This window comes from Tiliqua scincoides, chromosome 2, assembly GCF_035046505.1.
Source record: "Tiliqua scincoides isolate rTilSci1 chromosome 2, rTilSci1.hap2, whole genome shotgun sequence".
Lineage (NCBI taxonomy): Eukaryota > Metazoa > Chordata > Lepidosauria > Squamata > Scincidae > Tiliqua > Tiliqua scincoides.
In genome coordinates, this window is record NC_089822.1 from 213,628,799 (window position 1) to 213,655,189 (window position 26,391).

General features: G+C 41.5%; 1 protein-coding gene across 5 annotated transcripts in view; it reads right to left on the reverse strand.

The window, feature by feature from the left end:
- Positions 1–3,986: 3,986 nt before the first annotated feature.
- RAF1 (Raf-1 proto-oncogene, serine/threonine kinase) overlaps positions 3,987–26,391 on the reverse strand; it is a 61,254-nt gene continuing 38,849 nt past the window's right edge. For 4 of the 5 annotated variants that reach the window (XM_066618114.1, XM_066618117.1, XM_066618115.1 and 1 more), the window contains exons 7-18: positions 24,933–25,086; positions 21,960–22,019; positions 19,701–19,728; positions 19,318–19,442; positions 18,600–18,717; positions 17,657–17,741; positions 16,561–16,737; positions 15,954–16,000; positions 14,759–14,877; positions 9,530–9,661; positions 7,589–7,723; positions 3,987–5,143 (exon numbers count right to left, since the gene is read on the reverse strand). In XM_066618114.1, the coding sequence (XP_066474211.1) occupies positions 5,003–5,143; positions 7,589–7,723; positions 9,530–9,661; positions 14,759–14,877; positions 15,954–16,000; positions 16,561–16,737; positions 17,657–17,741; positions 18,600–18,717; positions 19,318–19,442; positions 19,701–19,728; positions 21,960–22,019; positions 24,933–25,086 (1,321 nt within the window). In that variant the 3' untranslated portion in view covers positions 3,987–5,002. The remainder of the gene's footprint in view (positions 5,144–7,588; positions 7,724–9,529; positions 9,662–14,758; positions 14,878–15,953; positions 16,001–16,560; positions 16,738–17,656; positions 17,742–18,599; positions 18,718–19,317; positions 19,443–19,700; positions 19,729–21,959; positions 22,020–24,932; positions 25,087–26,391) is intronic. The other variant, XM_066618118.1, reaches the window with a different exon arrangement.

A 26,391-nucleotide genomic window follows, 5' to 3' on the forward strand; every position in this document is an offset into this window, starting at 1 on the left:
GATGAATTTTCGCCCACCCTATATTGAGATACTAGGATTGAACCTGGGACCTTCTACATGCAAAACAGAAGCTGTCCCAGATAGAAGCTACAGTCTATCTATCCCTGCTGCTACCTACATGCCTAAGCCATGAAAGCAATATTGATTTTTCAATGCAACTCTTCTTGAACATTTACCATAAGATTCATTTGATAGACTATCTGCACCATTTTTCCACTTTTAATTCATTTCTATATAGTAGGATAAGGAAGCTGACTGATACTAAATTAATGTATGCAGTTAATGTTTATGATCAGGTGCAAGGCAGTAGCACTCCTTACCATAGCATAAATATAAACTGGAAAGTCACATCACTGCTTTTAGGATGACATGCAAACACAATCATATTAGATATTAAAAAGCTTATATGAACTTGAAAATTGTAAACTGCTATTTGACATCTACAGTGTAAACAGAGATTTTCAGTTAGTATTTCCAAAGAACTTCATAGCTCCACATGTCCAAGGGAGATTCATACTTCAGTTTCTGGGAACAGCAAACCTGCCCCTTCCCCATGCTACACAGCAAGTTTCTTTGAAATCAGAGATAAATTTGAAACAAACTTTTGATATGGCTTTTTATGCCCTGCCAAAAAGAGGTCAGAGATCCACTAGGCATGCCCAACACCTTAGACTTGTTTATATAGCTCTTTGAATCCAACTCAATTGCCCTAAACCATCCACAGTACACAGAGCTTTTATTTACTTAAGAAAAATGATAAACTCCTGACAAAATTCCTAGAATATTCCTCAGGTAACCTAATAAGCTAGTACAGCATTTCTCAAACTGTGGGTCACAACCAATTTTTGGTGGATTGTGTGCGTGTACTGAGATCAGGAATCTGCAGGGCAATATGAAGTACAACTCATGTCACTGGCCGCATTGCATCCTGGATCCCCTTGCAGTTTCCTAGTCCAAAAATCAGGTTGCAACCCACCAGTGGGTTGCAACACAGTTTAAATGCAGCATGACATGGTCAATAATACGGGTCACATACTGGCATGACCTTCTAGATTGTAACTTCTGGATTGCACACCTCATTGTCCTACAACTTCCTGGTTGCAGCAGGTCTGGGACTCAATACAGACAAGGTTGGTTGCAAAGGTAAGTCGTCTGAGAACTGCTGAGCTAGTGAGTTGTCTAAAATGATACTCCATCCGAGAAATTAACTGGAGGTGTTAAAAGATACAAAACACAAAGCAATTCACATTTCAATACATGATACAGGCAATATTACCACTGAGCTTAAGAGTTATCAAATCCTATCTCAATGGATACTCCTAGTTTAAGGCAAGACATCTGTATGGGCCCCAACACTGCAAGATCAACCTCAAATGAATCATCTTTGTTGCTTTCAGAAACTTTCATCCAAGGCCTTTGAACAGAGACAAAGGACAGCTTTCTGTAATTCTCTAGATGGAGAAAGAAGCAGTCTTCGCAAAATCCTTATGGAACTAGGTCTTAAGGGTTCAGTTCTTCAATCACCAAAAGCCAACCAGCTGCTTGTGTCTCTGGGAGTGGGCATGTGGCTGCAATGCTCCAGGGACCTAGGAACATCAAGGCACAAAGGCAGGCTGCAAGCACTGCGGGGAGGAACATGCCCGCCTGCTCTGGAGAGCTTCCCACCACCCCTGCTGATGAGACCCAGGAGGAGGGAAGGAGAAGTGCTGTGCAGGAGAGCTCCAGGAGAGCGACCAGCCTGTGCACGAGGCAGGAATGATCTGGGACCTAGTCCCTATGCACAGGGAACTCCACCCTCCTTTTGGGCTTGACCTGCCAATATGAAGTGACGAGGGACATTCCCATCTGTCAGGAATGCCCCAGTCTCCACAAGGGAATTTAAACTTTCAGGTCACATGGCAGCTGATTGGCTGAATGCACTGAACCAAGAGAGAAGCACAATACCCAGTTCTAAGGCTTTCACTACAGAAAGGAAAACACAGGTTACCCCATAGAATGAAAAAAATGGTGAGGTGGATGTGAACACAAACGCGAGGAACAGGACTGCACAAACTTCAAATCCAAAACTGTAGGGAATCAAAAGAACTGTGAAAGTTGAGGATGGTCTATAATTAAGGAAGTCACCCCTACAACACAGAGAGGTAAATCTGTAGTTGACATTTCCTAGGCCTGTCAGAATACCTGTAACCTTGCTTGTGCAGTTTTAGCCTCCACTTCATTTGCCAGTGCCCCTTGCTTAGTAGAAGCTCCATCAGGTTAAGTGTTTGCAGAAACTTTGATCCATCCCAATAGTTTGTGTTTATCTATGGCATGCAATTAAAGCATCTATGATCAGGGCAACCCCCCAGAGCCCAGGTGAAACAGTCATTTCAAACCGCCGTCAGGGGGAGGCAATGAACTGATTGAGGATGCTTCAGGCCGTCTACTTGCCCACCACTTCCACCAGCCTGTTGTCCACCCAGCTAGCTATGTTGCCCTGCAAGGAAAGGAGAGCTAATGAGCAGAGGGTCAGCGACCCACTTCCTTTTCAAGTGCTGCTGCTGTGAACAATTACGACAACAGAGCCGGACGGGAAGTGAAGGGAGTGTCACCGTGACCCTGTTCTAATAGCTCTCCTTCCAAAAGAGCAATTGGAAATGAATCATGGTCCCCTCTAAAGACTGGGAGAAAAACTGCTATAGGAGGAAGAGGACTCCCTTTTCTGCTCCCAGCATCCTTCTGCTCATCCTGTTTAGAAGCAGCAAAGTGGACTAAAGGTCGCAGAGGTGGTGGTTGGGGCATGTGTTTTCTAACACACATGACTGATGGGGGGAGAACAGAAAAATTGGGTGCCATTTGGCTTGGATCAGTACCATTTATGACATACAGCTTGCATGCTCTTCAAGCACAAGGTAGACCATAATATAACTTTGAAAATTTTGGTTACTATCCTCAGTGTAAAAGGTAATTTTAGGAAGAAATGCCATTAGTAAGCATTTTGGAATGTCACCTTGGCATGCCATAACAGTGGTGGTTACTCAGTACGAAAAATATTAACCATCTATTTTCCACTGGTTAAAACAAGAAGTATTGATTTCCCTATATCAAAATTTAATCATTTGCTTTGCTACATCTGAAAGATACAAATGGTTTTGAGATTTGTATTGCCTGTAAATATGGGTGAAAAAAATATTTGTGTTGCAATGCACACATATAGAAATATTAGTGGCAAGTATCTACCACTATCTACCTACCTTTTGAGAGAGACCATAAATGAGGTTTCCCCCCCAAAACACTATTAGATGAAAGTTGTTTCAGTATTTTTACACTCTCCTAAAAAAGTACAGCTGAACCACATCCTAGGCACACTTTACTTGCACATATTCAAGTAAATGTGCTTGAAAAGAAACAGAGATAAACAGTTTAAATAATGCAGGTTATTCTGCTCACCATTCCAATCACAGAGCACATGTCTCAGAACAAGGATAAGATGTGAAAATCTATTTCCTCAGTCAGTTTCAGTTCCTGCTTGCCTTTTGTAGTTTGTAGAAAATATGTAGTTAAATACATATTTTCACAGTAATTTTGAGTTTGTGCAGTTTTACACTTAGATGCCAACTTCAGAAACTAACTCTTGTGTAAGATGCATTCTGAATGTATGAATACCAGCAGTTCCCAAATTGTGGGTCCAGGACCCACCACTGGGTCATGACCAAATTTTTGTTGGGTTGCAAAACTAACATGGCAGATTAGGCTATGTACTTCAAAAGTAAAACAAGCTGAGACGGGGGAGGGGAGGAGAGTATGACTGCCCAATAACCATTATAGGCACACCCCTTGGCATTTATAAATCAGGTAGTAGCCTCTAGAGCCTGTAAAAAATTTGGGAACACTTGATGTGTACACATGATTTATAAATTAGGTATCACGACTACATACAACATATTTCTAATATCACATACAAAGTTTGAAAGATCAATTGGAAAAGAATTAATTGAATGTCAAACTGAAATTTAATTTATTTTATTAAAATAAGATAAATCAGAAGAACCTGGGCTTACAATAAATGCTTCTTTCTTAGGAGCAATAAAAACAAAATTAAAAACAGAATTAAAACCCAAAATCAGCAAGGGAAAAACCTGTATACACCAAGTTTCTTTATAGTGCATCTTGGAAAACAGTTTCAAAACAGGCTAAAGGCTGCTTTTTTGCAGAAATATACTGACAGCATTACTTAGCTTGCTTCTTCTCCTCCCCCCAAAACTATAGTTCCTCACTGGACACCTCAAGGTGCTGCAAGAAACAAGTCTAAAGTACCCAATAAGCTTTTTATGTTGCTGTAAGAGGATTGTAGCATGATTGTGCTAGCTTCCTTCTGTGAGCAGTACTAGTTAGAATAATATTCTTGCCTTTATATTAGCATTTCCTCCTATGTGCAAAACTATGTGTGTTGACATAATAATGATGTTTAAAATGTCATTGTCTTGAAAAATACTTAGTAGGAGAAACTTTCCAGAACTTGCACTTCCCGCTTCCCTTAAGTCTTCTTGGTGGATGGCCGTTTGAGTTACAATCCCACCAGCTTGAATGGCACAAGGTCTTAGGATATCAGAAGAACAGCACCATCTGCACTGACTTCTCTCAAATGCTAAGCTGTTATTGTTGCTTTAGAAAAATACCAGTTTCAAAAGAATGAAAGAGTCAAAACTTGCCAAAGTAGCAATTCTTTTTTTCCTTTTTATGCATATGGGGAAAAAAAATAAGGCTCAAGTGCGTCTATAAAAAATAGCAATAGAACTTCTTGTATAGTCTGTTAACTATTTCAATATGATAAACTGTAGAAAAAGGCAACACGGAGTTTTGTCCCTGTAGGATCAGAATGATAAATTCATAGCAGCTCATTCTTAAAACTGGCATCCAGCTGAATCCCATGCTAGCACTGCAATCCTGTAGACTGAGGCCTTGGAAGCACAACTGCTATAACTGTTATTGGAGAGAGCAGTGGGCAGTGCACACAGACCTCCTAAAATACAGGTAGCTTTGTTGATGTCAACGTGCATGAATTTATATCCTGTGTGTGGGTTGCACGATGCAGAGAAGGTTCTGAAGCACTTCGATTGATTTTAGGTAAAGAATACTGCAGCAATTCAATGGAAGACAATATCTAAAGGGAAGAGGAAGAAAAGAAAAATTATACAACGAAAGTTATAGAAATGCGTAATTTCAAGTCCAGGCACTGTACTGTAGTGCTGAATATTCTGTAGCTCCCAAGGAAAGGGCAACAGCATAGTGGTAGCACACATGCTTTACAGTCAGAAGATCTCAGATTCAATCCCTAGCATTTCCAGGTAAGAAAGATCCCTCTCTGAAATCCGAGACAACCACTGCCACTCAGACTAGATCAGGGGTGCCCAAACCTCGGCCCTGGGGCCATTTACGGCCCTCGAAGACTCCCAATCCGGCCCTCAGGGAGTCCCCAGTCTCCAATGAACCTCTGGCCCTCCGGAGACTTGCTGGAGCCCATGCAGGTTTCATGCAACTGCTCTTAGAGTGACAGCCAAGTATTTGACCTCTTCTGTTAGCTGTGGGTCGAGGGCTCCCTCCACCTGCTGTTGTTTGCTGTTTCACATCTGTGATGCAGCAGTGGCAGCAAAGGAAAGGCTAGCTTTGCTTTGTGCAAGGTCTTTTAGAGGCCTTGAGCTATTGCAAGGCCTTCATTCATTCATATAAGTTCCATGTCTAATATATACATTTATGTAAATTTATTCACATTTGAAATGTAAATTAATTCTTTTTTTCCCCAGCCCCCGACACAGTGTCAGAGAGATGATGTGGCCCTCCTGCCAAAAAGTTTGGACACCCCTGGACTAGACAATACTGACCTAGATAGACAGATGAACTGACTCTGTATAAGGCAGCTTACACAGAGTTCCTCAGACCTGAGGAGCCTGAAAGCTAAATTTCAACAGCGGGGAAGGGGAGGGAAAGGAGGAGGTGAGAGTAACAAGGGATGAGTTCAGGTAGATGTAGGCTTAGAACGCAATCCAGAGGTGCCCTTGGGCTGGTGCAAGTCCCTTGTGTCAACCCAGGAGGGTTGCAAACGTGCCGTAAAGCATGTTTGTACCTCCTCATGAGCAAACCACGCCAGTGCACGAAAGTGCACTGGCACACGGAGGCTGAATCCAACCTCTGTGGTGGCTTGCGTGATGAGCCTTGTGTCGGCCAAGCTGGGCCCACGCAAGGCTCTGGGGTAGGCGGGGAGGAGGCGTTCTGAGGTGGGGAGAGGGTGAGCAGTGGGTGGCCCCAGGGGCGGGTGGATGGGGAGCGGGAGGTGGGACTGGGACCCGGCAGTTATGCCAGATCCGAACCCATTTCCAGGGAGCTCGGAGCGGCTTCATGCTGTTCCACTCTCCTCAGACTTGAGGTGGCACAAGGAGACCCATAGGGGTAAGGGTGCCTTACTCGGAGGTAAGGGAAAAAAGTTTCCCCTTACCTCTGGCTGAGCCATTTTGGACCCCTATCCCACGCTGGATACAGCACAAAGTAGGTTTGCACCCTTAGTTTCCACTGGCAGTGAGAAATGGGATTGATTGGCAATTCTTTGTTGGCAAAATTAAGAAAGCTGTATAACAGTACAGGTTAATACAAATTCAGGATAGCACAAGCATTAAGGAATTCCTTGCCTAGTGAGATGCAGCTGGGGCCTTCTCTGCCAATATCCTTGAGGGAGTAAAAAAAATTTTGTTTTTGTTTTTTAAATTTTAGCAGGTAATCTCCAATATCCTTTGGTTTTATTGCTATCCTGCTGGTTTGTTTTTTAATTGTTTTGCTGCTGTTTAGTTTTATATTAAACCTTTATATTGAATTGACATAATATGGTTTTTAAGTTTGATTGTGAGCCATCCTGAGTCCAACTGGAAAAAGTGGGATATAATTTTAAACTGTTTTGAAAAAGCAACTTGTAGGAAGAAAACATCAAATTAATTTCCCAAAGTATTACCTGCTGTATTCCTTTTGCAGGTCCTGGAGCATTCAGTATAAAAAAAATATGGCTAAATAGGCTCATTGCCCAGAGTCTTACAAACTAAAATAATGTTTATAAGCAGGATCTTACAGGACACACAACAACAGAGTCCCATAAAAACGAATCGCTGATAAAATTTCCAAAAGTTACAGCACCATCCACAAACTGATATGCAGGAATGCCCACCAGCCCATGAAACTAGGTTGGTAGTATTAATAAGGATGTGGTTCCTAGAACAGGAATATTTAACATAATCTTTTACATCACCGTCATCATCATCATCAGTGTTTCAGGTTTATCTCAAAATTTGTCAAAGCATACTTAGGAAGTATTTGATCACTGCAAAACTTCTCATTGTTTTCTACACTCAATATGAATGAGGCGACCTCCCTAGAACACTAAGCATACATATTGTGCAACCAGATACTAATTCAATTTAGAAGTAGTTCTTGTTCTACTTTCAAAAAGGAACTTAAGTTTAGAAGTTTGGTGTCTTTTGGGAAACGGATCAGAGGATGTTCCATCTAATTGTGTTCAAACGCATGCTAGAGAATACCAATTTTAGACTCCTTAAAAAGATCTTACCTGTGGAAAGAGAGGCCTTTCTTCCCTAACCTTCTTCACACAATCTGCTACAAGTCTTTTCATAGCTTTGGGGCAGTTTTTGTATAGTCTACTGAGGTCTGGAGATGCATATCCTCGACCAACCATAAAAATGATCTAAGAAAAAAAGAGGCAAACAAATTGATAAATTGAACATAAATCATAACCACTTCCTATTTAACATTATTTCATATCTCTGTATTGTATCTATTTTATTAGGTATAAATGATATCTAATTTCATCAAGCATTCAGGCTGCTGGCAGCCTGTTCACGTTGCGCTATAGGCTTGAATGCTTAAAGCGACCTGTTAATATAACACTTTGCCCCAGTAAGGTTACAAACCCAGTAAGGTAACAAACCATGTTAATGGGTGGTGCGTGGGGGAGCTGAATCAATGGATAAAGGATCCCATCTGTATTAAGAACACTGATATATTCTGTCTAGATCCCAACTTACCCCTTGCAGGTCTGCAGGGGACTGACGTCAGGGAATGCAGCATGGCACAGGCCTCCATAGGCCAGTTGGGATTGTTATCCAGAGTACCATTGGCCTGGTTGGCCATCTGTTGGGGCATTGCCTCCCTTGGTCTGTGCATTTCTGTCAGGCCTACAGGTGTACACATTTTATCCATGTTGCATATACAGTATGCAATGTTGGGAAGAAATGACTTAATCAGGCCTCTGGAGCCTGCAGAGCAGGGAGGGAGCGCACTCACAGGTGTGCAATTTACATCCCTGGAGCAAAGAAGCTTCTGTGTCATACTCCAGGAAAGAAAGGGGGGAAGTAAAGCTCCCAATGCTTCTCCATTCCCATCGATGGCCCAGACAGGGGGTGGAGAAGGTGCTGGGGGTGTAGGAAGGGGTGGGGACAGCAGGCTACTGCTCAGTTCAAGATGTGGAATGAGGATGGCTGAGTTAAGACTGAGGGGGTGAATGGCTGGGGAAGACCCAAGAAAAGAGGCCCAGCTGCACCGAGGAGGCAGGTCTGCCCTGAGACAGTGGCCAAGAACCAAGGGTGACAACCAATCCCCTCCCCGCAGCTACTTCTGAAGCTTAGCAGGGATAGCAGGTGAAACAGGATCACCCTGGACAACTAGGGGGAGCCAGAACTTAAAAGGGGTGTGTACCTCTTGCTAAGACCCCCTTCCCTTGCAGGTCAAACAACCATCTTTCAGCAAAAAGGTTCACACACCAGTTTGCAGAGAAACAAATAATTAAATGGTTCCCTGTCCCAAAGCAGCTCATAATCTAAAAAGATGCAGAAGGAACATCAGCAAACAGCCACTAGAAAAATACCCTGTGTTACGGTGAACAGGGCTGCATCACAGCTTTCTATAATAATTCTGTTTGTACTGACTATTGCTTGTCTTGGGAGGAGGGGCCCCTTGGAGTGAGGAAGCCACACAAGTATGCAGGGTGGTAACACATGGGGACAGAGTTAAAGGGGGCACAATCTGGAATGAAACAGCAGTCAGTGGGACCAACAGGATTCCTAGAACTTTCACCCTAGATTTCTAGGGAGAATTCCTTGATTGCCACAGACTCATATTTGTTTAAACTATGCTGTTAATTCATAGTTGTACAACTGGTTCATCATACTTAACAAGCTGATGCTACAATTTACTGCACTAGCAAATAAAGCTGCTAGGACAGCGTGCCCTAATCTTGCTGGTGGACTGGCATTTTAATGGCACTGCAAGTCAATATGCCTGCACAAAATCTTCTACATGAGGCACATTGTACATCAGATTTGCACAAGCTAATTTTGAAGTTATTAGATTTGCCATTCTCACACAAAAGAATGAGGTAAAGTGCAATTATTTGTTCCATTACATTCCACAGAAAATCTAGAGGTAATCTGAAATAGTAAATATATTTTCTTTAGAAATACAATGCAGTACGTAAAAAAAGACCTGCTCTCACCTGGTCTCTATTGTTAATATGGGAATATGGTAGCTCTCCTGTCATCAGTTCATACAGTACAATTCCATAAGAATAGACATCAGATTGGAAACTGAATGGATTGCTATCTTGCATTCGTATGACTTCTGGTGCCTTTATAAAAAGAAAAAATAAAATTTTTATTCTAAGGGGAAAAACCACAGGATACAATTTCTACATCTGGAAAAAGAAAACATGATATAATGACCCTAATATGACACATAGTTAGAGCACATAGTTTTGAAAACACACACATTCAAGTTGGCTCTGAGAGCAATGAATGAGCAATATCATTTTTGACTACAGGGGATGAAATGATTGACAATGAATCAGTCGAGTTTTTGAGAGCTACCAGCACATGCTTTTTCTATGCAAGCAACGCAATAGTCAATGAAAGCTACAAAATGTTACAAGACAGCAAGTGTAAAAGCACTATAGTAGAAGAAAACACACTTTGGAACACATTACACAATTATTGTATTGGCAACCTTCAGTCTCGAAAGACTATGGTATCGCGCTCTGAAAGGTGGTTCTGGCACAGCGTCTAGTGTGGCTGAAAAGGCCAATCCGGGAGTGACAATCCCTTCCACACCGGGAGCAAGTGCAGTCTGTCCCTGGTCTGTCTCCCTGGCTATGGGCCTTCCTTCTTTGCCTCTTAGCCTCAGACTGTTGGCAAAGTGTCTCTTCAAACTGGGAAAGGCCATGCTGCACAGCCTGCCTCCAAGCGGGCCGCTCAGAGGCCAGGGTTTCCCACTTGTTGAGGTCCATCCCTAAGGCCTTCAAATCCCTCTTGCAGATGTCCTTGTATCGCAGCTGTGGTCTACCTGTAGGGTGCTTTCCTTGCACGAGTTCTCCATAGAGGAGATCCTTTGGGATCCGGCCATCATCCATTCTCACGACATGACCAAGCCAACGCAGGCGTCTCTGTTTCAGCAGTGAATACATGCTAGGGATTCCAGCACGTTCCAGGACTGTGTTGTTTGGAACTTTGTCCTGCCAGGTGATGCCGAGGATGCGTCGGAGGCAGCGCATGTGGAAAGCGCTCAGTTTCCTCTCCTGTTGTGAGCGAAGAGTCCATGACTCGCTGCAGTACAGAAGTGTACTCAGGACGCAAGCTCTGTAGACCTGGATCTTGGTATGTTCCGTCAGCTTCTTGTTGGACCAGACTCTCTTTGTGAGTCTGGAAAACGTGGTAGCTGCTTTACCGATGCGCTTGTTTAGCTCGGTATCGAGAGAAAGAGTGTCGGAGATCGTTGAGCCAAGGTACACAAAGTCATGGACAACCTCCAGTTCATGCTCAGAGATTGTAATGCAGGGAGGTGAGTCCACATCCTGAACCATGACCTGTGTTTTCTTCAGGCTGATTGTCAGTCCAAAATCTTGGCAGGCCTTGCTAAAACGATCCATGAGCTGCTGGAGATCTTTGGCAGAGTGGGTAGTGACAGCTGCATCGTCGGCAAAGAGGAAGTCACGCAGACATTTCAGCTGGACTTTGGATTTTGCTCTCAGTCTGGAGAGGTTGAAGAGCTTTCCGTCTGATCTGGTCCGGAGATAGATGCCTTCTGTTGCAGTTCCAAAGGCCTGCTTCAGCAGGACAGCGAAGAAAATCCCAAACAAGGTTGGTGCAAGAACACAGCCCTGCTTCACTCCGCTTCGGATGTCAAAAGGGTCTGATGTGGAGCCATCGAAGACAACAGTGCCCTTCATGTCCTTGTGGAAAGATCTGATGATGCTGAGGAGCCTGGGTGGACATCCAATCTTGGGGAGAATCTTGAAGAGGCCGTCTCTGCTGACCAGGTCGAAAGCCTTTGTGAGATCTATGAAGGCTATAGAGTGGCTGTCGTTGTTCCCTGCATTTCTCCTGCAGTTGTCTAAGGGAGAATACCATATCAGTGGTGGACCTGTTGGCTCGGAATCCACACTGCGATTCTGGATAGACGCTCTCTGCAAGTACCTGGAGCCTCTTTAGTACAACTCGGGCAAACAGCTTTCCTACAACGCTAAGGAGAGAGATGCCGCGGTAGTTGTTGCAGTCACCCCTGTCACCTTTGTTCTTGTACAGCGTGATGATGTTTGCATCCCTCATGTCTTGAGGTACTCCACCTTCTCTCCAGCAGAGACAGAGGATTTCATGCAGCTCAGTGACGATGATCTCTTTGCAGCATTTTAGGACTTCAGCAGGGATGCTGTCTTTTCCAGGTGCCTTGCCAAAGGCAAGGGAGTCCAGGGCCACGTGAAGTTCTTCTAGGGTTGGTTCACTGTCAAGCTCTTCCAGCACAGGCAGGCACTCAATGTTGTTCAGTGCTTCTTCGGTGACTACATTTTCTCTGGAATATAGCTCAGAGTAGTGCTGCACCCAGCGTTCCATCTGCTGCGCCCGATCCTGGATGACCTCGCCTGTGGCAGACTTCAGAGGGGCAATTTTCTTCTGTGTTGGACCTAGGGCCTGCTTGATACCATCATACATCCCCTTGATGTTGCCCGTGTCAGCTGCTATCTGTATCTGGGAACAGAGCTGGAGCCAGTAGTCGTTAGCACATCTCCTGGCAGTCTGTTGGACTTTGCTGCGAGCAGTTCGGAGGACCTGCAGGTTGCGCTCACTGGGACAGGCCTTGTATGCTGCTTGAGCTCTCCTCTTTTCCTCAATGACTGGTGTCAACTCCTCAGAGTGGGCTTCAAACCAGTCTGCCGCCTTGTTGGTCTTCTTGCCGAATATGGACAAGGCAGTGTTGTAAACGGTATTCTTGAAATGTTCCCATCTGTTGGATGCGTTTGCGTCGGCCGGGCCTGGAAGAGATTCCTCAAGCGCTTGTGCAAATTCCTCCGCTTTTCTCTGATCCCGGGTCTTGCTGGTATCAATGCGAGGTCTTCCTTCCTTTTTCGTGTGATACTGTCGCTTTGTTTGCAGTTTCACTCTGCTGCACACCAGGGAGTGGTCAGTGTCGCAGGCAGCACCATGATAACTGCGTGTGATCTTGATGCTGGGAAGGCTGGAGCGTCTGGTGAGGATCAGGTCGAGCTGGTGCCAGTGCTTTGATCTTGGATGTCTCCAAGAGACTCTATGTTGGGGCTTTGTGTTGAAGAACGTGTTGCTGACACAGAGACCGTGATGACAGCAAAACTCTAGCAGGCGTTGGCCATTTTCGTTCATCCTCCCAGTGCCAAACTGACCTAAGCAAGTGGGCCATGAACTGTTATCAGCACCAACTCATTACACAAACATTACATTACATTACACAAACAACCTCAAAAAGCAGTATGCTATAAAAGAACTAAGCTTGACAGAAAAATGACAATATGATAGGCACCAATAGTACTATTTAGCTGTTTCATCTGTACTAGAACTATGATTTATTCCAAAAGTCACGATAGTCTATAAATAATATTGTTAGGCTGCATTCAACCAGACTCTTTGTATGGCCTTGATTAGTCATTCTCAGGACTGTTTCACACATTGTGGGAGTTGGGAAGTATATATTGATATCTATATCCTGCATGGTACTCTACAAGGCAAAACTTTCAACACACATACACACCCTGAGGGAACTGCAACTGAACTGCATCATGTAAGTATACAGACAGCAACACACAGAAAGACTTTGTCCTTCTCACATTACAAGGATCACCACAGCTATGCAAAGCATACAGATGTGAACCTACTTCTTCCAAGGCACATGAAGCAGCCTTCCTTTTAATGGAATAGTAATGCAAAGATAAGTGAGGAAAAAAAATGAGGGTAACTAAAGATGGGAAGATCCAGAAAAAAAAAAAAGCAGGAAAAATTCAGGGAAAAAGAAGCCCCCCCTCCCATTGACAATTTTCAACTTTTCTCATGGAAATTTGGGGAAAACCATTCTGATGATTTTTTTTTCTCTTTTGTAATGAGTGAAACAATTCATTTCTCTTTTGTAATGAGTGAAACAATTCTTAAAGTTTTGCTCACCCAGAATGCCACAAACTGTGTGGTATGAAGATATGTATGGAAGATAGTCTACAGAAGTAGAAAATTATAATCACTGTGCACACTGTAGACAAAATGCAAGGTGCAGGAGGTCTGGTCGAGAGGGTAGAGCCTCCGTCTGCTTGAAGATAACATCCACAAGGTCGCCAGTTCGAGGCCACTGGCACTGTGCGACCTTGGAGCAGCTGACAAGCTGAAGCCGAGCTATTCCATCTGCTCTGAGCGTGGGAGGATGGAGGCCAGAATGTGAAGCCAGATCGGAATGAAACACCTTGAATGTAGTCTTTGAAATTGTAAAAATCCCTATTTAATAGGGATTTAATAAAGCCTGCCTATGTAAACCGCCTTGAATAAAGTCTTGAATAAAGACCAAGAAAGGCAGTATATAAATACCTATTATTATTATTATTATTATTATTATTATTATTATTATTATTATTATTATTATTATTATTATTATTATTTCTGCACCTAGAGGATGCTGCCATCTTCATGAGAAGAGCATACAGGGCATTTGCTGCTTGTAGATTGCTGCTGGCCTTTCTTCAGGTGACTTTTATTCTACTTTGGTGAAGAGTTTTCAGTGCTCCTGCTGCCCTTTGGACCTGGCCCCAGTCAGCCTTTTCACCTCTGCTTTCAAATGTGACACAGATACCCTGCTACAAACTAGGAACAAGCACCTTATTGCTCTGCCTAGCTGGGGGATAAACAGGTCAGAAGGAGGTAGGGCAGAAACTGTGACAGCTTGCTGTGGGTACCAAAGCCTCAGAGAAAGAATGTGAAGTTTGGGTGACAAAAACTCTAACCAGTCCAAGGGTGAAATAGGATGCAGCAGTTTGCAGCTCTCTTGTGGGTATATCTGCAGTTATGCATGTGCAAATCTAAGTCTTTTATAACTAAGTTTCATACATAGCCAAATAGTACCATTTTATATGTTAACTGAGTTGTAAATGATGCATTTTATGCTGCTAAAGCAGTAAAATAAGTTTAGGCTTGATATGAACATAACTACTGCATATATTTCACTTTTTTCCAGTTTCCATTTTTGGAAATTTTTCATGGAAAAAAGCCTATTTTTTCAACTGCTTCAACAGTACTGGAAACTTTTACATCTTAGTGGGTAACACTGCACATTCAAATAATAATTTAAAAAAACCAGTTTTAAGGATCATCAGTAAAATTAGATCAGATGTATACATTTTGCTCCGCAACAGCTACACCTGTCTTTTTTCCCCACACAAGATACTTACCATCCAGAGAACAGATCCGGTAGGCTGTTCCACCTGCTGAGAACCACTCCATCTGGATTTGACTGTTGCCAACCCAAAGTCTCCTATCTTTACTGTGCGGTCTTCATGAAGAAATATATCTACATGACTACTAAGGAACAGTAATTTGATTTACAGAACACTAGCCTTTTGCAACTAGATGAGCATTTCCAGAGTACTGTCCATACTATTACATTATAATGTACTTCCAGAGTCCCCAACTATGGTTCGCAGTCCACATCTGCCACCACATTCTGACTGGCCTACTAAGCCCAGTGGTATTATAGCAAGACCTTCCCCGTTCATTTCCACTTCCATCCCCATGTACCTTCAAATGGGGTACAAAGAACAAGAAAGGAAATTATGGTTGATATCAGGAAGAAATTCTTAATGCTAAAGGCAGTTTGGCAGTGGAGCAGATCACTAAGGGAGGTGGGTAGATTCTCCCTTACAGGAGATCTTCAAGCAGAAGCTAGACAAGCACCTGCTGAAGATGATCCAGAAGGATTTTCTGCTACAGGCAGGGAGCTGGATTAGATGACCTTGAGGTTCACTTCCAATTCTGTGATTGCTAGGCTGCATCACTCTCACAGAGAAAGAAAGAAGCAAGAGGCCCTGCCTCTTTGCAAATATTTCTCTCCTAGTGTGAAAATTCAGAATTCTGTACAAAATGTATGTCATTTTCTGTAATAGATCCATTCTAGTCTGCCACAGCAGCAAGACAAGCTGAAAGTTTGGGGAACCCTGATGTACAGAATAAATACATCTGAAGAGCTTTATAAACATTCAATATGAAGGGAAGGGAGTAAGATGTCTGACCCTGTCAAAGGTTCCTCCTCTCCTCTTTCCCACTTCCCCAAAGTTGATCCCACTATCAAAACTGATCATCTGTCTGGCAGGCAGAGGGATCCTTCACCAGTGAGCATGTAGCTCTTCCACTATAATCGTAACAAGTTGTCAAATTTTGTCTTTTGAATTGGAATACTGAGCCCTTAGCAGCTGTTTTTAGCCCAAATTTGTATATGAATGGCAGCAAAAGAATGAAGAAATCATTTTAGCTATGTAACTGGCAAGTCTTGACCTCATCCAATCACTACAGACTAGGTATACTAAATTAATTTACTATACTGATCACATGAAAAATAGACCAACAGAATCACATCAGGTAAAAGGATACTATTTGACTTCATGTCTCTGTGAATAATATTCTTGGCATGTAAGTAGCTGTAAAGAAAATTTAATATAAATCTAATGTATTTACAAGTCAAAAGATGTTACAAAGCAACTATCTATATCTTTTGCTATGTAAATTATTTTGTTAACTTTTTAATTGAAAAGTGGTATATAAATATTCTTATTCCAAAAACAAATTATTTTTTCCTCAATTATTGAAAATTTAAATTTCACATTTAATGTTTAATATCCATTTAACCTATGTAGAATTAATTTTATCCATTCAGAACAAATAATGCCATTGTTGTACATCCAGAAAATCTTTTTATAATCTCTACCCTTTGTGGAAAATTTCCTAATGTTCTGCTGTTTCAAGGTTAGTAGAAAGAATAGAATACAACTAGGCTTCAAGTAACATTGACTTGATTTTATGTAAAATTATTTTTTCCTTTCAGAAAATCTTGTACCCTGCTACCTGCACGGTTATCTGCCAAGGATGTTAACAGTTTTGAAAGATGCTGAGGGCAGTCAACACCACTTCCAAAACTGTTATTATTTGATTCCATTTTTCATTCCACAATTCTGCCACTGCAGCTCCTGTAACTACTTACTCCATTCCTTGTGCTGTCTGTCTTGCAATATCAATACGTTGTAACATCTGAAACTTGGACTCCTGGACATGTAGGTGTTTATACAGACTGCTTCCTTCACACCATTGTGTAACAATAGCCAGATTATCTTTAGTCATGTAGCCCATGAACAGCAAAATATTAACATGCCGTGTTTTCCTAACAGAGACAAAGTAAGGTACAAGTATTTTTTAAAGTTGAACTCTAAAAGATCCTGAAAATCTGTCATCTTGAGAACTAGGGATGATCAAAATACTGAAAAAATCAGAGTACAGTCTTACATATTTCTTACATACTACTATCCTACATATTTGACATTTTAAGTTGGGTAATTTTTAGAAATAAATTATTACATTTAAGGAAAAAAAAGGAGGGCAAGTCTTTAAGAGTACCTGTATTTAAACATAATGTCCAAGTTCCAGGAAAGAACATAAACATGGAACATAAGTAATTCAATATCCAAACACAGCTTCAACAAAATGTGCTAACTTAGTTAGATACAATGAAGCCAGATTGATTTTTTTCTATAGCAGAAACTGCATGACTGCAAGAATGCAGATAGGTCAAATACAATGGGAAAATAGCAACACGTACATAAAGAAAACTATTACTCAGCTGGTAACAGAAGACTACATAAAGCTGGGTTTTTCCTCTGCAACTCATGCTAAGTGATGCTCAAAGCTGACCCAGCAATTTTGCTGGCACAGGTCCAAGTGGACCCAAGAAGGTGGGGCGAGGCCAGAAATGGGGACAGGATATCAGTGGCAGTGCTGTCCTCTTCTCCACCTTGACACACATCCCTCCCTGGCCTCCACTCTGTTCCTTTTACTCCCTGAACCAGGTGTCTTTGGATGCTGCTGGTGCACAGCAACAGTGGGGCCCGGCCACGCAGAAGAGCATTTTGTCTTTTGTAACTTCCATAAAGCATGCTGTGCTGCTGGACCATGGTGGTGCAGAAGGCCCACAGGACTGGGCCACAAAGTTCTACTGTAAAGTAACTACTGCAAAGCCACTAGGAGGACACTGCCATTTAAAAAGAATGGCTCAAGAAGTACATAAAGTTGCAGTTTTGGCCTACCTTAGTACAGCCACTTCATTTCTGAAGGCTTGAAATTGTTCTGGAGTTGGATCCACAACCTTTAATATCTTTACTGCTACATCTCCTGCAAACACAATGTAAGAATCAAAACACAATGCCAATGTTCTTACTCACATACAGAACACTAAAATCTGTACACAAAGTATGTACAAGAACAAACCACAGGCTTTGTGATACACTTTGCATGCAGAAATAACAAGGATCAATCTCTGCCATCACCATTTGAAAGATCTCTTAGATAACAGGACCTCAGACCAAAACTTGGAGATCTGCTATCAGCCAATTAGTATTATACATGGACCAATGGAACCATTCAGTATAAGTCAGTTTCACAGATAATAATCAGAGGTATCTTCTACACTGTCATGGGGCTGAAAAGCTGATTTTTGAACTGAAACATACCACACATTCATTTCCCATAAAACTCTGGATTATGTCAGGCATGGTGCTCTTATTGCACTGAAACTGATAATTTCTTCAATAGGTGGCAGCAGGTGATACTTCTCCCTGTCATGCGTTACCACTTCGCAGCAGTTCAGCAAGTTCCATACTTTTAATAATAGTGTGGCATATGTCAAGCATGTCTTTCCCATTGCCATCTCTTTCTTATCTTTAAACATCTGCAGGGGGGGAAATGCATAACCCACCCCTCAGGGAGAAGAGTTTACTGTTGCATTTTAGAAAGCTACCTTAAAATATCCTGAATGCAGCCCATTGTATTGAACTCTGCATCTATCAGAGCAGTAATAAGAGTAACAGGACTCAAAATTATGAACCTCAGAAGAAAATCACTAACATTTGGTTTGACCAGATGGAAAATAAAAAGGTCAGTTCTTGAAATATCACACACACACAGCCAAACATTTGACTAGATCTGCCATTTTAGAACAATTATGTAGAACTACAAATGCTTGCTACTTACCATGCCACTTGCCCTTGTAAACCGTTCCAAAGGAGCCTGACCCAACTCTGGTAGAGAGCATAACTTCGCTTGCTTCTATTTCCCAATAATAACTTGAGTCTCTCTGTCCACGAGGTCTCTGAAAAGCAAATAAATATTTAGAGCATGGTTTAAAAGGTTCAAATCAAAGCTTGCATCAAGCAGTAGAACTCAGATATGACTGTGCAATATGCACAGTTTCAACACCAACTTAACAAAATGTCAACAGGAAATGTGTAACAAAAATAGAGATTAAACTATCATGCAAGTCTTCCATCTGTATTCAGACATCTGTTGTACAGCTAGAAGATCCAGGCCATAGTTTCAAGTCCAAGAACATTTTTCTCTTGAAGTTGATTAGAATCCCTAGTAAATACAATTATGATAATAAGGTTTTTATTCCCATCTTAAGACTCTCTGTAGAAGGGGACAAATGCTTAGCACTATCAGCTATACTATCCTGACATCAGAAAGAATAGCTCAAGATTCTGACATAAAAACAAGGGTGTGAGGTTGATCCAAAGCACATTATATACTATGGCAATACGCAACAATATGGCAACAAATGTACAGACATCTCCCCAAATTACTGATATGCAAGTTACTATAATTTCACTTCCACTTACATACTTTCAAAACTGATGTTGGAAATCCGCATGTTTGCTCTCTAAAACAATACTGACAAACCTTTCAAACTTACAATTTTTTTTTCTTGTGCATTAGATGCTGTAGCTTTCTCTCTTTGGGCTGGAACTGGCGTTTTAGGCTGAGACCATCCTGTCGGACTTGTGTTGTTGGGACTTCCAGATATTGCTGAGGGTGATGCTTCACATTTTTGAAAAAAGAAAGAATTTTTCTAAAACTGCTGCATGAGACACACTTGCATGTTCCTAACTGCCATGAAATCAGCATATTAGTTATGTTGATTGAAGACTAGATACGTGTTGTAATTGCTGCATACATATGATTATGTAAGTTCAGATCACACACCAGTTCTGACATGAAGTTCTTTCCATGCAGACGTTTTTATAACGTGTACTGACCTTCATCGTATCATAATGATATTGTTCATGTAACACTTACCAGACTCACTATGACTACGAATAGCATCCTGAAACAGAAAGAGAAGAGCTATCAACACTTCAGCATAAATTTCCACAGAATGGGGCCAGAAACTTTCAGTAATGAGAAACTGACTCAGCAGCTTTGTTGCTATATACCCCCAAACCTACAAAACACCATTTTGATATGGAAAGATGTTGGGCATTTTAATACTGGGCTTTGGTTTCAAGGCTTTCAAAATGAGCTTGTCCAATTGACATCTTGCAGCTTTAATCGGAGCACTGGTATATTCTATACAAGGGCACCATTAGCCACTGCATTTGTAAAGATATTAATGTTTGGAATTCAGCTGTATGTAAAGTGTATTTTACATAGCCTACTGTCTAATAGCAAGTACATTTTCATTTGGACAGATTACTCTGTTTAAACAGAACAAAGAATTAGAGCTGTAAATATTTCAGATTAGTGGAAGCCTGCATTGTTTCCACTGTACCACTGCTGCAACTGAGCTGGTTTCTCCTTCTCTGCCTTCATGCCACACATGCTGTCCTGTGTAAACATGCACAGCTCTGACATAAGACACATTTGTACTGTTCCTGACCTATCCAATACGACTCAAAGTACAATCTGGATAACTGAAAGAAAAGGCACATTCCCAAATGCTTCAGAAAACAAAAACCAAGATCAAACGAGGCCCAGGGCCTGAAGGCACATAATGCAGTTCTTCTGTTGAAGCTAAGCAGGTCTGGCCCTGCCAACTCTTTAGAAACCACATGTAAGCTGCTCTAAACTTTATGAGGAAAAGTGGGGTGTAAGAAGAATGATTCATAAAATTAGTAAGTGATTTCAAATCTAAGTTAGAAAAAAAATATTTGGCAGGTTGAACCCCTCCACAAAATTCTGACAGTAGTAATACAGCCTTGTGAGAATGGCACATTAACATTGCAAAGAGATTAATTTGGAAGTGGGCAGCTGGGGACAGCTTGAAGGATCCAAAGATCTGTCAAGCAGAAAGTGTGTCAGGGTTAGAAAATAACCTGGGGAAATTTGGCCTGGATAAGGTAGGGCCTAAGCTGTGTAAAATGCTGAATCACCAAGAGTCAGGTGAATAGAGAGCTCACTAATTGTAACAGGTGTTGAGCTAGCACCAGGAGGAGGAGACACCACCCTTCCTAATTCACACACAGTGCTTTAAAAGGACTGCAAGAGCCCTCATGTGTGGGAAGGCAGGGGAGGCTGGTGGTCATGTATATTGCACCTTGTGCCGTCTTTATGTTTCTTTGCTATGCTGCTGTTATTTCTCCATTACCTTGTAAATACAGACTGAAATAATGACGGATTTATGTCTGAAGTGCTCTTTGTGTGGGCTGAATCTGAGGCTGCATTCCGCAGGCAGCAACAGATAAGAAGCTGCTCCTTCCTCGACAAAGTGTTTCAGTGCGCTCATACAGAATGGGTTGCAATTTTTCCTTCTGTCTATTTCCTGTTGAACATCAAAATCCTGCTCCTCAGGTTCTTCTCATTTTCAGAAGCAGACCTTTGGAGACACAAGGGGCTCCAGTGGGAAGAAACAGGACTAGAAAAATCCTGGTACTGTTTTCCGCAGTTAAATTTAATCTGGACTTTTCAGCACCACTTTCACGTATGTGCCGTTATTTACATGTAGCCAATACTGATTTCCCACCACTTCTTTAACATAAGTCAAATTACAACTGCGTAAGTATAGACACCAAAATTCTAAGAAAAAAATTCACTATATTTCAACTTTTCCCCATTTTAACTTTTAAGAACAAAATATTAATTTCCCCTGGGCATAGGTTCTGCAGCACTGTTAATTACAGCTTGAGTAAACGAAAGCCTTGCTTTATCCAAAACCTAGTCGTCATCATGGGTATAGCTTCTCAGTGAAAATACACTATAATTCACCAGTCCAGAGGACAGTCTATGTAGTAACACCATTTCTGTCCACATATTTCTATAATGAAGTATTTAACCAGGATATCACTTATTGTTCAAACACACTTAGACAACCAAATCCACAATGATAAAGCTGAAACAGAGGTTCTGTTCAAGAGAATGAATTCTGCTCAAACTGACTGGATGAACCAAATTTTATATAACCAACACTGGCTTTAGTGTTAGGTTCAAAGAAACATGCCACACTGATAACTCTAAATGCAACTGTTAAAAGCTACAGTTATGTTAACTCACACTGCTTGACCAACCGTTTAAGCAATCCTGTTAACTGCAAGAAAGCAAAGGCATCCAGACAATACCTACTCTTCCCCTTAAACAGAATCTTCTGCACCAGGACCTGGGAGAAGCATTCAGGCTGTTATTCTAGTTCAAAGTAATGAGAAATAAGAAAAGAACAGAGGGAGTAGTAAAAAAATAGTTTCCAGCTGCTAAAATGAAAGAAGCACAGAAGGTAACTTGAAAGAAAAACGAGTTAAGACATTTGCTATGTGCATGCCATTTTACCTAAGAACTGTAGTTTTAGAAGTGATGCAAGAATGCTCAGTAACCACACTTAAAAGATTAGGCAGGCAGACATTTCTGCTGAACAAAAACTAAGAAAACACTCTTCAAGTAAAGTTATCTAATTTATCTTTTGCCCCATTCCATATCTGGAGTATTCCAGTCTTATAACAAAATTAAAATCCAAGAACTCAGCGGGAATGGCAAACCATAACAAGGTATATACAATCTGGTATGAACAAGGTATGAAAACAATCTGGTGACCTGAAGCTGAAACCACATAGAGTTAATTCAGTTGAGTTTGCCTGCAACTCTATAAGAAGTCAGAGGTATCATATAGAATGACCTCACTATTCTAGAATAAAAGCTAGAGAAAACTGAACACAATCAGGAGACTGAGGTGCAATTAAAATAGTCATTTTCTCTTTCATCCCAAACAATTCCAGGAAAGACTTTCCAGTCTGGTTAGAGAGATCACAGGAGTGAATTTGATCTATCAATAATGAACTGCAGAGTTCCAAAAGTAGCCATTTATATATAACAAGGTAGCAAAAGTTAAACCCAAGAAAAGATTAGCTATAGATTAAATTACCTTAAATCAGCACACAATTGGTTTATTTTACATTTCTGCTATTAATGGGAAGGGTTTAAAGAGCTAGGCATAGCACTGATATTATTCCCTTATCTAGTAGAAATCCTCACCCATCCAATGTGGTTTGCATACTAATTTTTTACTGACATGGAGCAACAGCAGAACAATGGGACATACTGCCCTGAAGACAGAAATGATCGCCCATTGTAAAACCTAAACTACACATAGAAAGTCAGATACAGAACCACTGGCAAAGTAGGATGGCTCTCTAAAAATTCCTGGAAAAGATGAACCTTACCAACAATGTTTTAATGACTTTTAGAGTAAGCTCTGTAAACATAATGATTATCCTCTGATGAAATGATGCAAGAAGTATAATCTCTTCTTTGCACATCTGAATATTTGGGTTTGACTTTCACTAGCATCAAGCACAGCTTCAACAATGTTCACTATCCCTCCTCCACTACTACCATTCCATTGTCTCTGCAATGAGAGAAGTGAAATGGAAAACAAAACAGCATAACTTCCTGTTGTACCCTGAATACAAAAGAATGTTGCATTAAGTATTAACTCCCCTATAAACTGACTTAATCTGAAATATTTATTTTTTTTAAACAGAATTACCCTAGGAGCATCATTTGTTTTTGCAAAAACTCACCAGATGCATATCCACAAAGCAGGTCTGTGGCCCCCCGCACGCGCCTCCCTGATGGGCTCCCCTCGCCTCTGGAGGATCCTCTGAGCCTAGCAGAGGCCGTAGACATCTGTCTTCAGCCTCTGCTGGGCTCAAATCGAGCCCTAGAACTGAAAATACTCGGATTCGGGGGCACACCTGTATACCCAAAGGAAAATGGATTGCCATTCATCATTTCCTTCCTATGAACAAAAGTGTCCAAGTTGGAACACTACATCAGAAATTATCCGGATTTCCCATTGGTGTAATTTTATATCTTGGCTATGTTTCATTAATTTCTCTCTGCTAACTTTCAACTTTCCACTCCAACTATTTCTTTATTCTAGAAAAATATGCTAATGGCTTCTGATTGTCCTTCTGAGTAAATCTATACTCACAAGGATGTCCATGTGAATGAATGGGCCACAGTTATCTATAAGGAGAGTAACTCTGATTTTTGGACCTTACTAAATTATACACACACACGCACTGGCGTCGCTAGGGGAGTGTGGGGGGTGCAGGCTGCACCAGGTGACGCGCTGTGGGGGGAGTGATGCGCCATGCACCCCCGCCCCTGCACGCTTACCAAGTGTGTGACGTCACAGCCTCAAACCTGCAGCCAAGTTCCTAACCTTCTGAAGGCTGCAGCTAGATCTAGCGTCATGCTCTTGTGCGAGCCTCATGCATGTGCACGATGCTAGAGGCACCTGCAGCCAAGTTCGGAAGGTGCCTGAGAGCCCCTCCAAACTCAGCTGCAGTTAGATCCAGCATTGTGTGCGTCTCGCACATGCGCACAACACTAGAGGCACTGCCCACTACACAGAAGGAGGTCCATCATGGGGGTGACGCACTCGCCTCCCACACCAGGTGACGCAAAGCCTAGTGACGCCACTACACACACACACCTGGGAGTGAATCCTACTGAAGTCAACAGGAGTTATTTCCTAGTAGATATGCATAAGGCTGCACTGTGAATATGACAAGCAGAAAACATGTGTTATGTGTTCATGTGTTTACAGAATGTGTGGTGATGTGCAGTGCATACGGTGACACACACAGAAATCTATTTTCAATTACATTTAACAGAATCTGGAAGGGACTGGAAGCTGGAAGGGACTTAAAGATCATCAAGTCAAATGTGGGAAATTCCCAACTGCTTGATTCCTTTGTAAACATCACAAAATCCATCTAGGACAACCAGTTACCTCTCTTTTCTGTTTCCAAATGAGGGTTAATGGCTTGCAAGGTTGCTCTCTTGTGTAGTTCAGAGAGTTATTAATACTAGTGTCTTTTTTAGACACTAAAAAAAGGTCTTTTAAAGAGATCAAGATGTTTTCAGTTCTGCACAAATCTCACACTTCTGTGAAAACCCTATTAACAGTTATCAGAGGGGATACTAACTAAAAGAATGAGATGTCATGGGGTTCGTCTCACATTATCACTGGCAACAGAAAAGATATCAGACATGCAATTAGAAATTAAACACTTGATTTAAAAGGTGTAGGATTACCTCAATTATTCGGTTGTCCACAGGCATAGTAGTGCTGACAATATGGACATTTGGGGTTGATGTAGATCTTTGTCTTTGAGAAAGGGAGCCCTCAGGAGAAGGATTTGTTGCGCTGAATGTGAAGGCATGAGGTGTAGAATATCTGTGCTGTGAACTGACAAAAGTTGAGGCTTATTTTGGCTTCTGTAACAAGAAATTACTATTCATTGTTGGCCAACTGAAAACTTATTCCAAAGTCTCTAGCATAATGTTTCTCAAACTGTGGATCAGGACTCACAGTTGACTTGCAAACCAATTTCAGGTGGGTTCCCATTTCACTTCAATGTGTATTTTATTTTTAATACGTAAGACTTGATGCTACCATGGTATGTGACTGCATTTGGGGAAATGTTACGCATTGTACTTTTAACAGGCTACTATGTATGCTTTTAACAATGACAGTCAATGGAGCTTACTCCTAGGTAAGTGTGGATAGGATAGGATAGGATAGGATAGGAGCTTACTCCTAGGTAAGTGTGGACATCCCTTTGGGATGTTTGGGGAATTTTTAAAAACAGTTCAGCAACTGCTTGGGAGGGTTAGGACGGTTTTTCTTTATTTTAAATAAATTTATAAATTTACTTATTGCAAACTTTTTTAATTTCACATTTCATTTTGCACTGTTTCCTGTTCAAAGATCCAAACATGCCTACTGCATATTCAACAGGAGTTTGTATTGTCTGCATCATTACTGTGTTCTTTTCTTGCCCGTATAATGCAGAAGCCTCTCTTTCTGCACTGGATATGCAGAGGCTGTTTTGGTGCTACTGAAATGAAGCACACAAAGTTAGTTAGGATTGGTTCACCCCTTGGTTAATACTCACAAATGCATAGCATAAAGAACCAGTGACACTTTGACTCTTATTTCCATTAGCGCTCAATGCCAGTCTTGTCATTAAGCCCCCAACCAACATTCTTTCAGGGTATGCGTATGCTTGACCCTTATTCCTGGCAGCAAGGAGAGGGTGGTTTAATTTTTAAATTTTTTTTCCACTGCACCTTTCAAATACTTTTGGTTCTGAATTGCTCTCCAAGGAGATTGCTCTGCAGATACCCTATCCTAACAACATAAGAAGAGCCTGGCTTGATCAGGTCTTTTCATTAAAGTGCTGCTAATGCTCCCAGGGGCCAGTTTTTGTAAGTCACCTATTTTTCCCCTTTTAAACCGTGCTCTATGACACACAGAGTATCTCCCGGCATATTCTAAAGGAAAAAAAATGGCAACAAGCAGAAACTATCCACCAGGAATACTAGCAGCACTGAAGTGTTGCTGAAACTGCCGGTGCTTGCAGAGGCATGCCAAAAATGTTTTGTTTTTTTTAATTCTAAAAACCTCAAAGCTGTGATTCACCCACACAAAATTCAGTTGCCAATGGTGATCAGGTGAGTGATTTGAGACAAGAAATTCACTTGGTGCTGC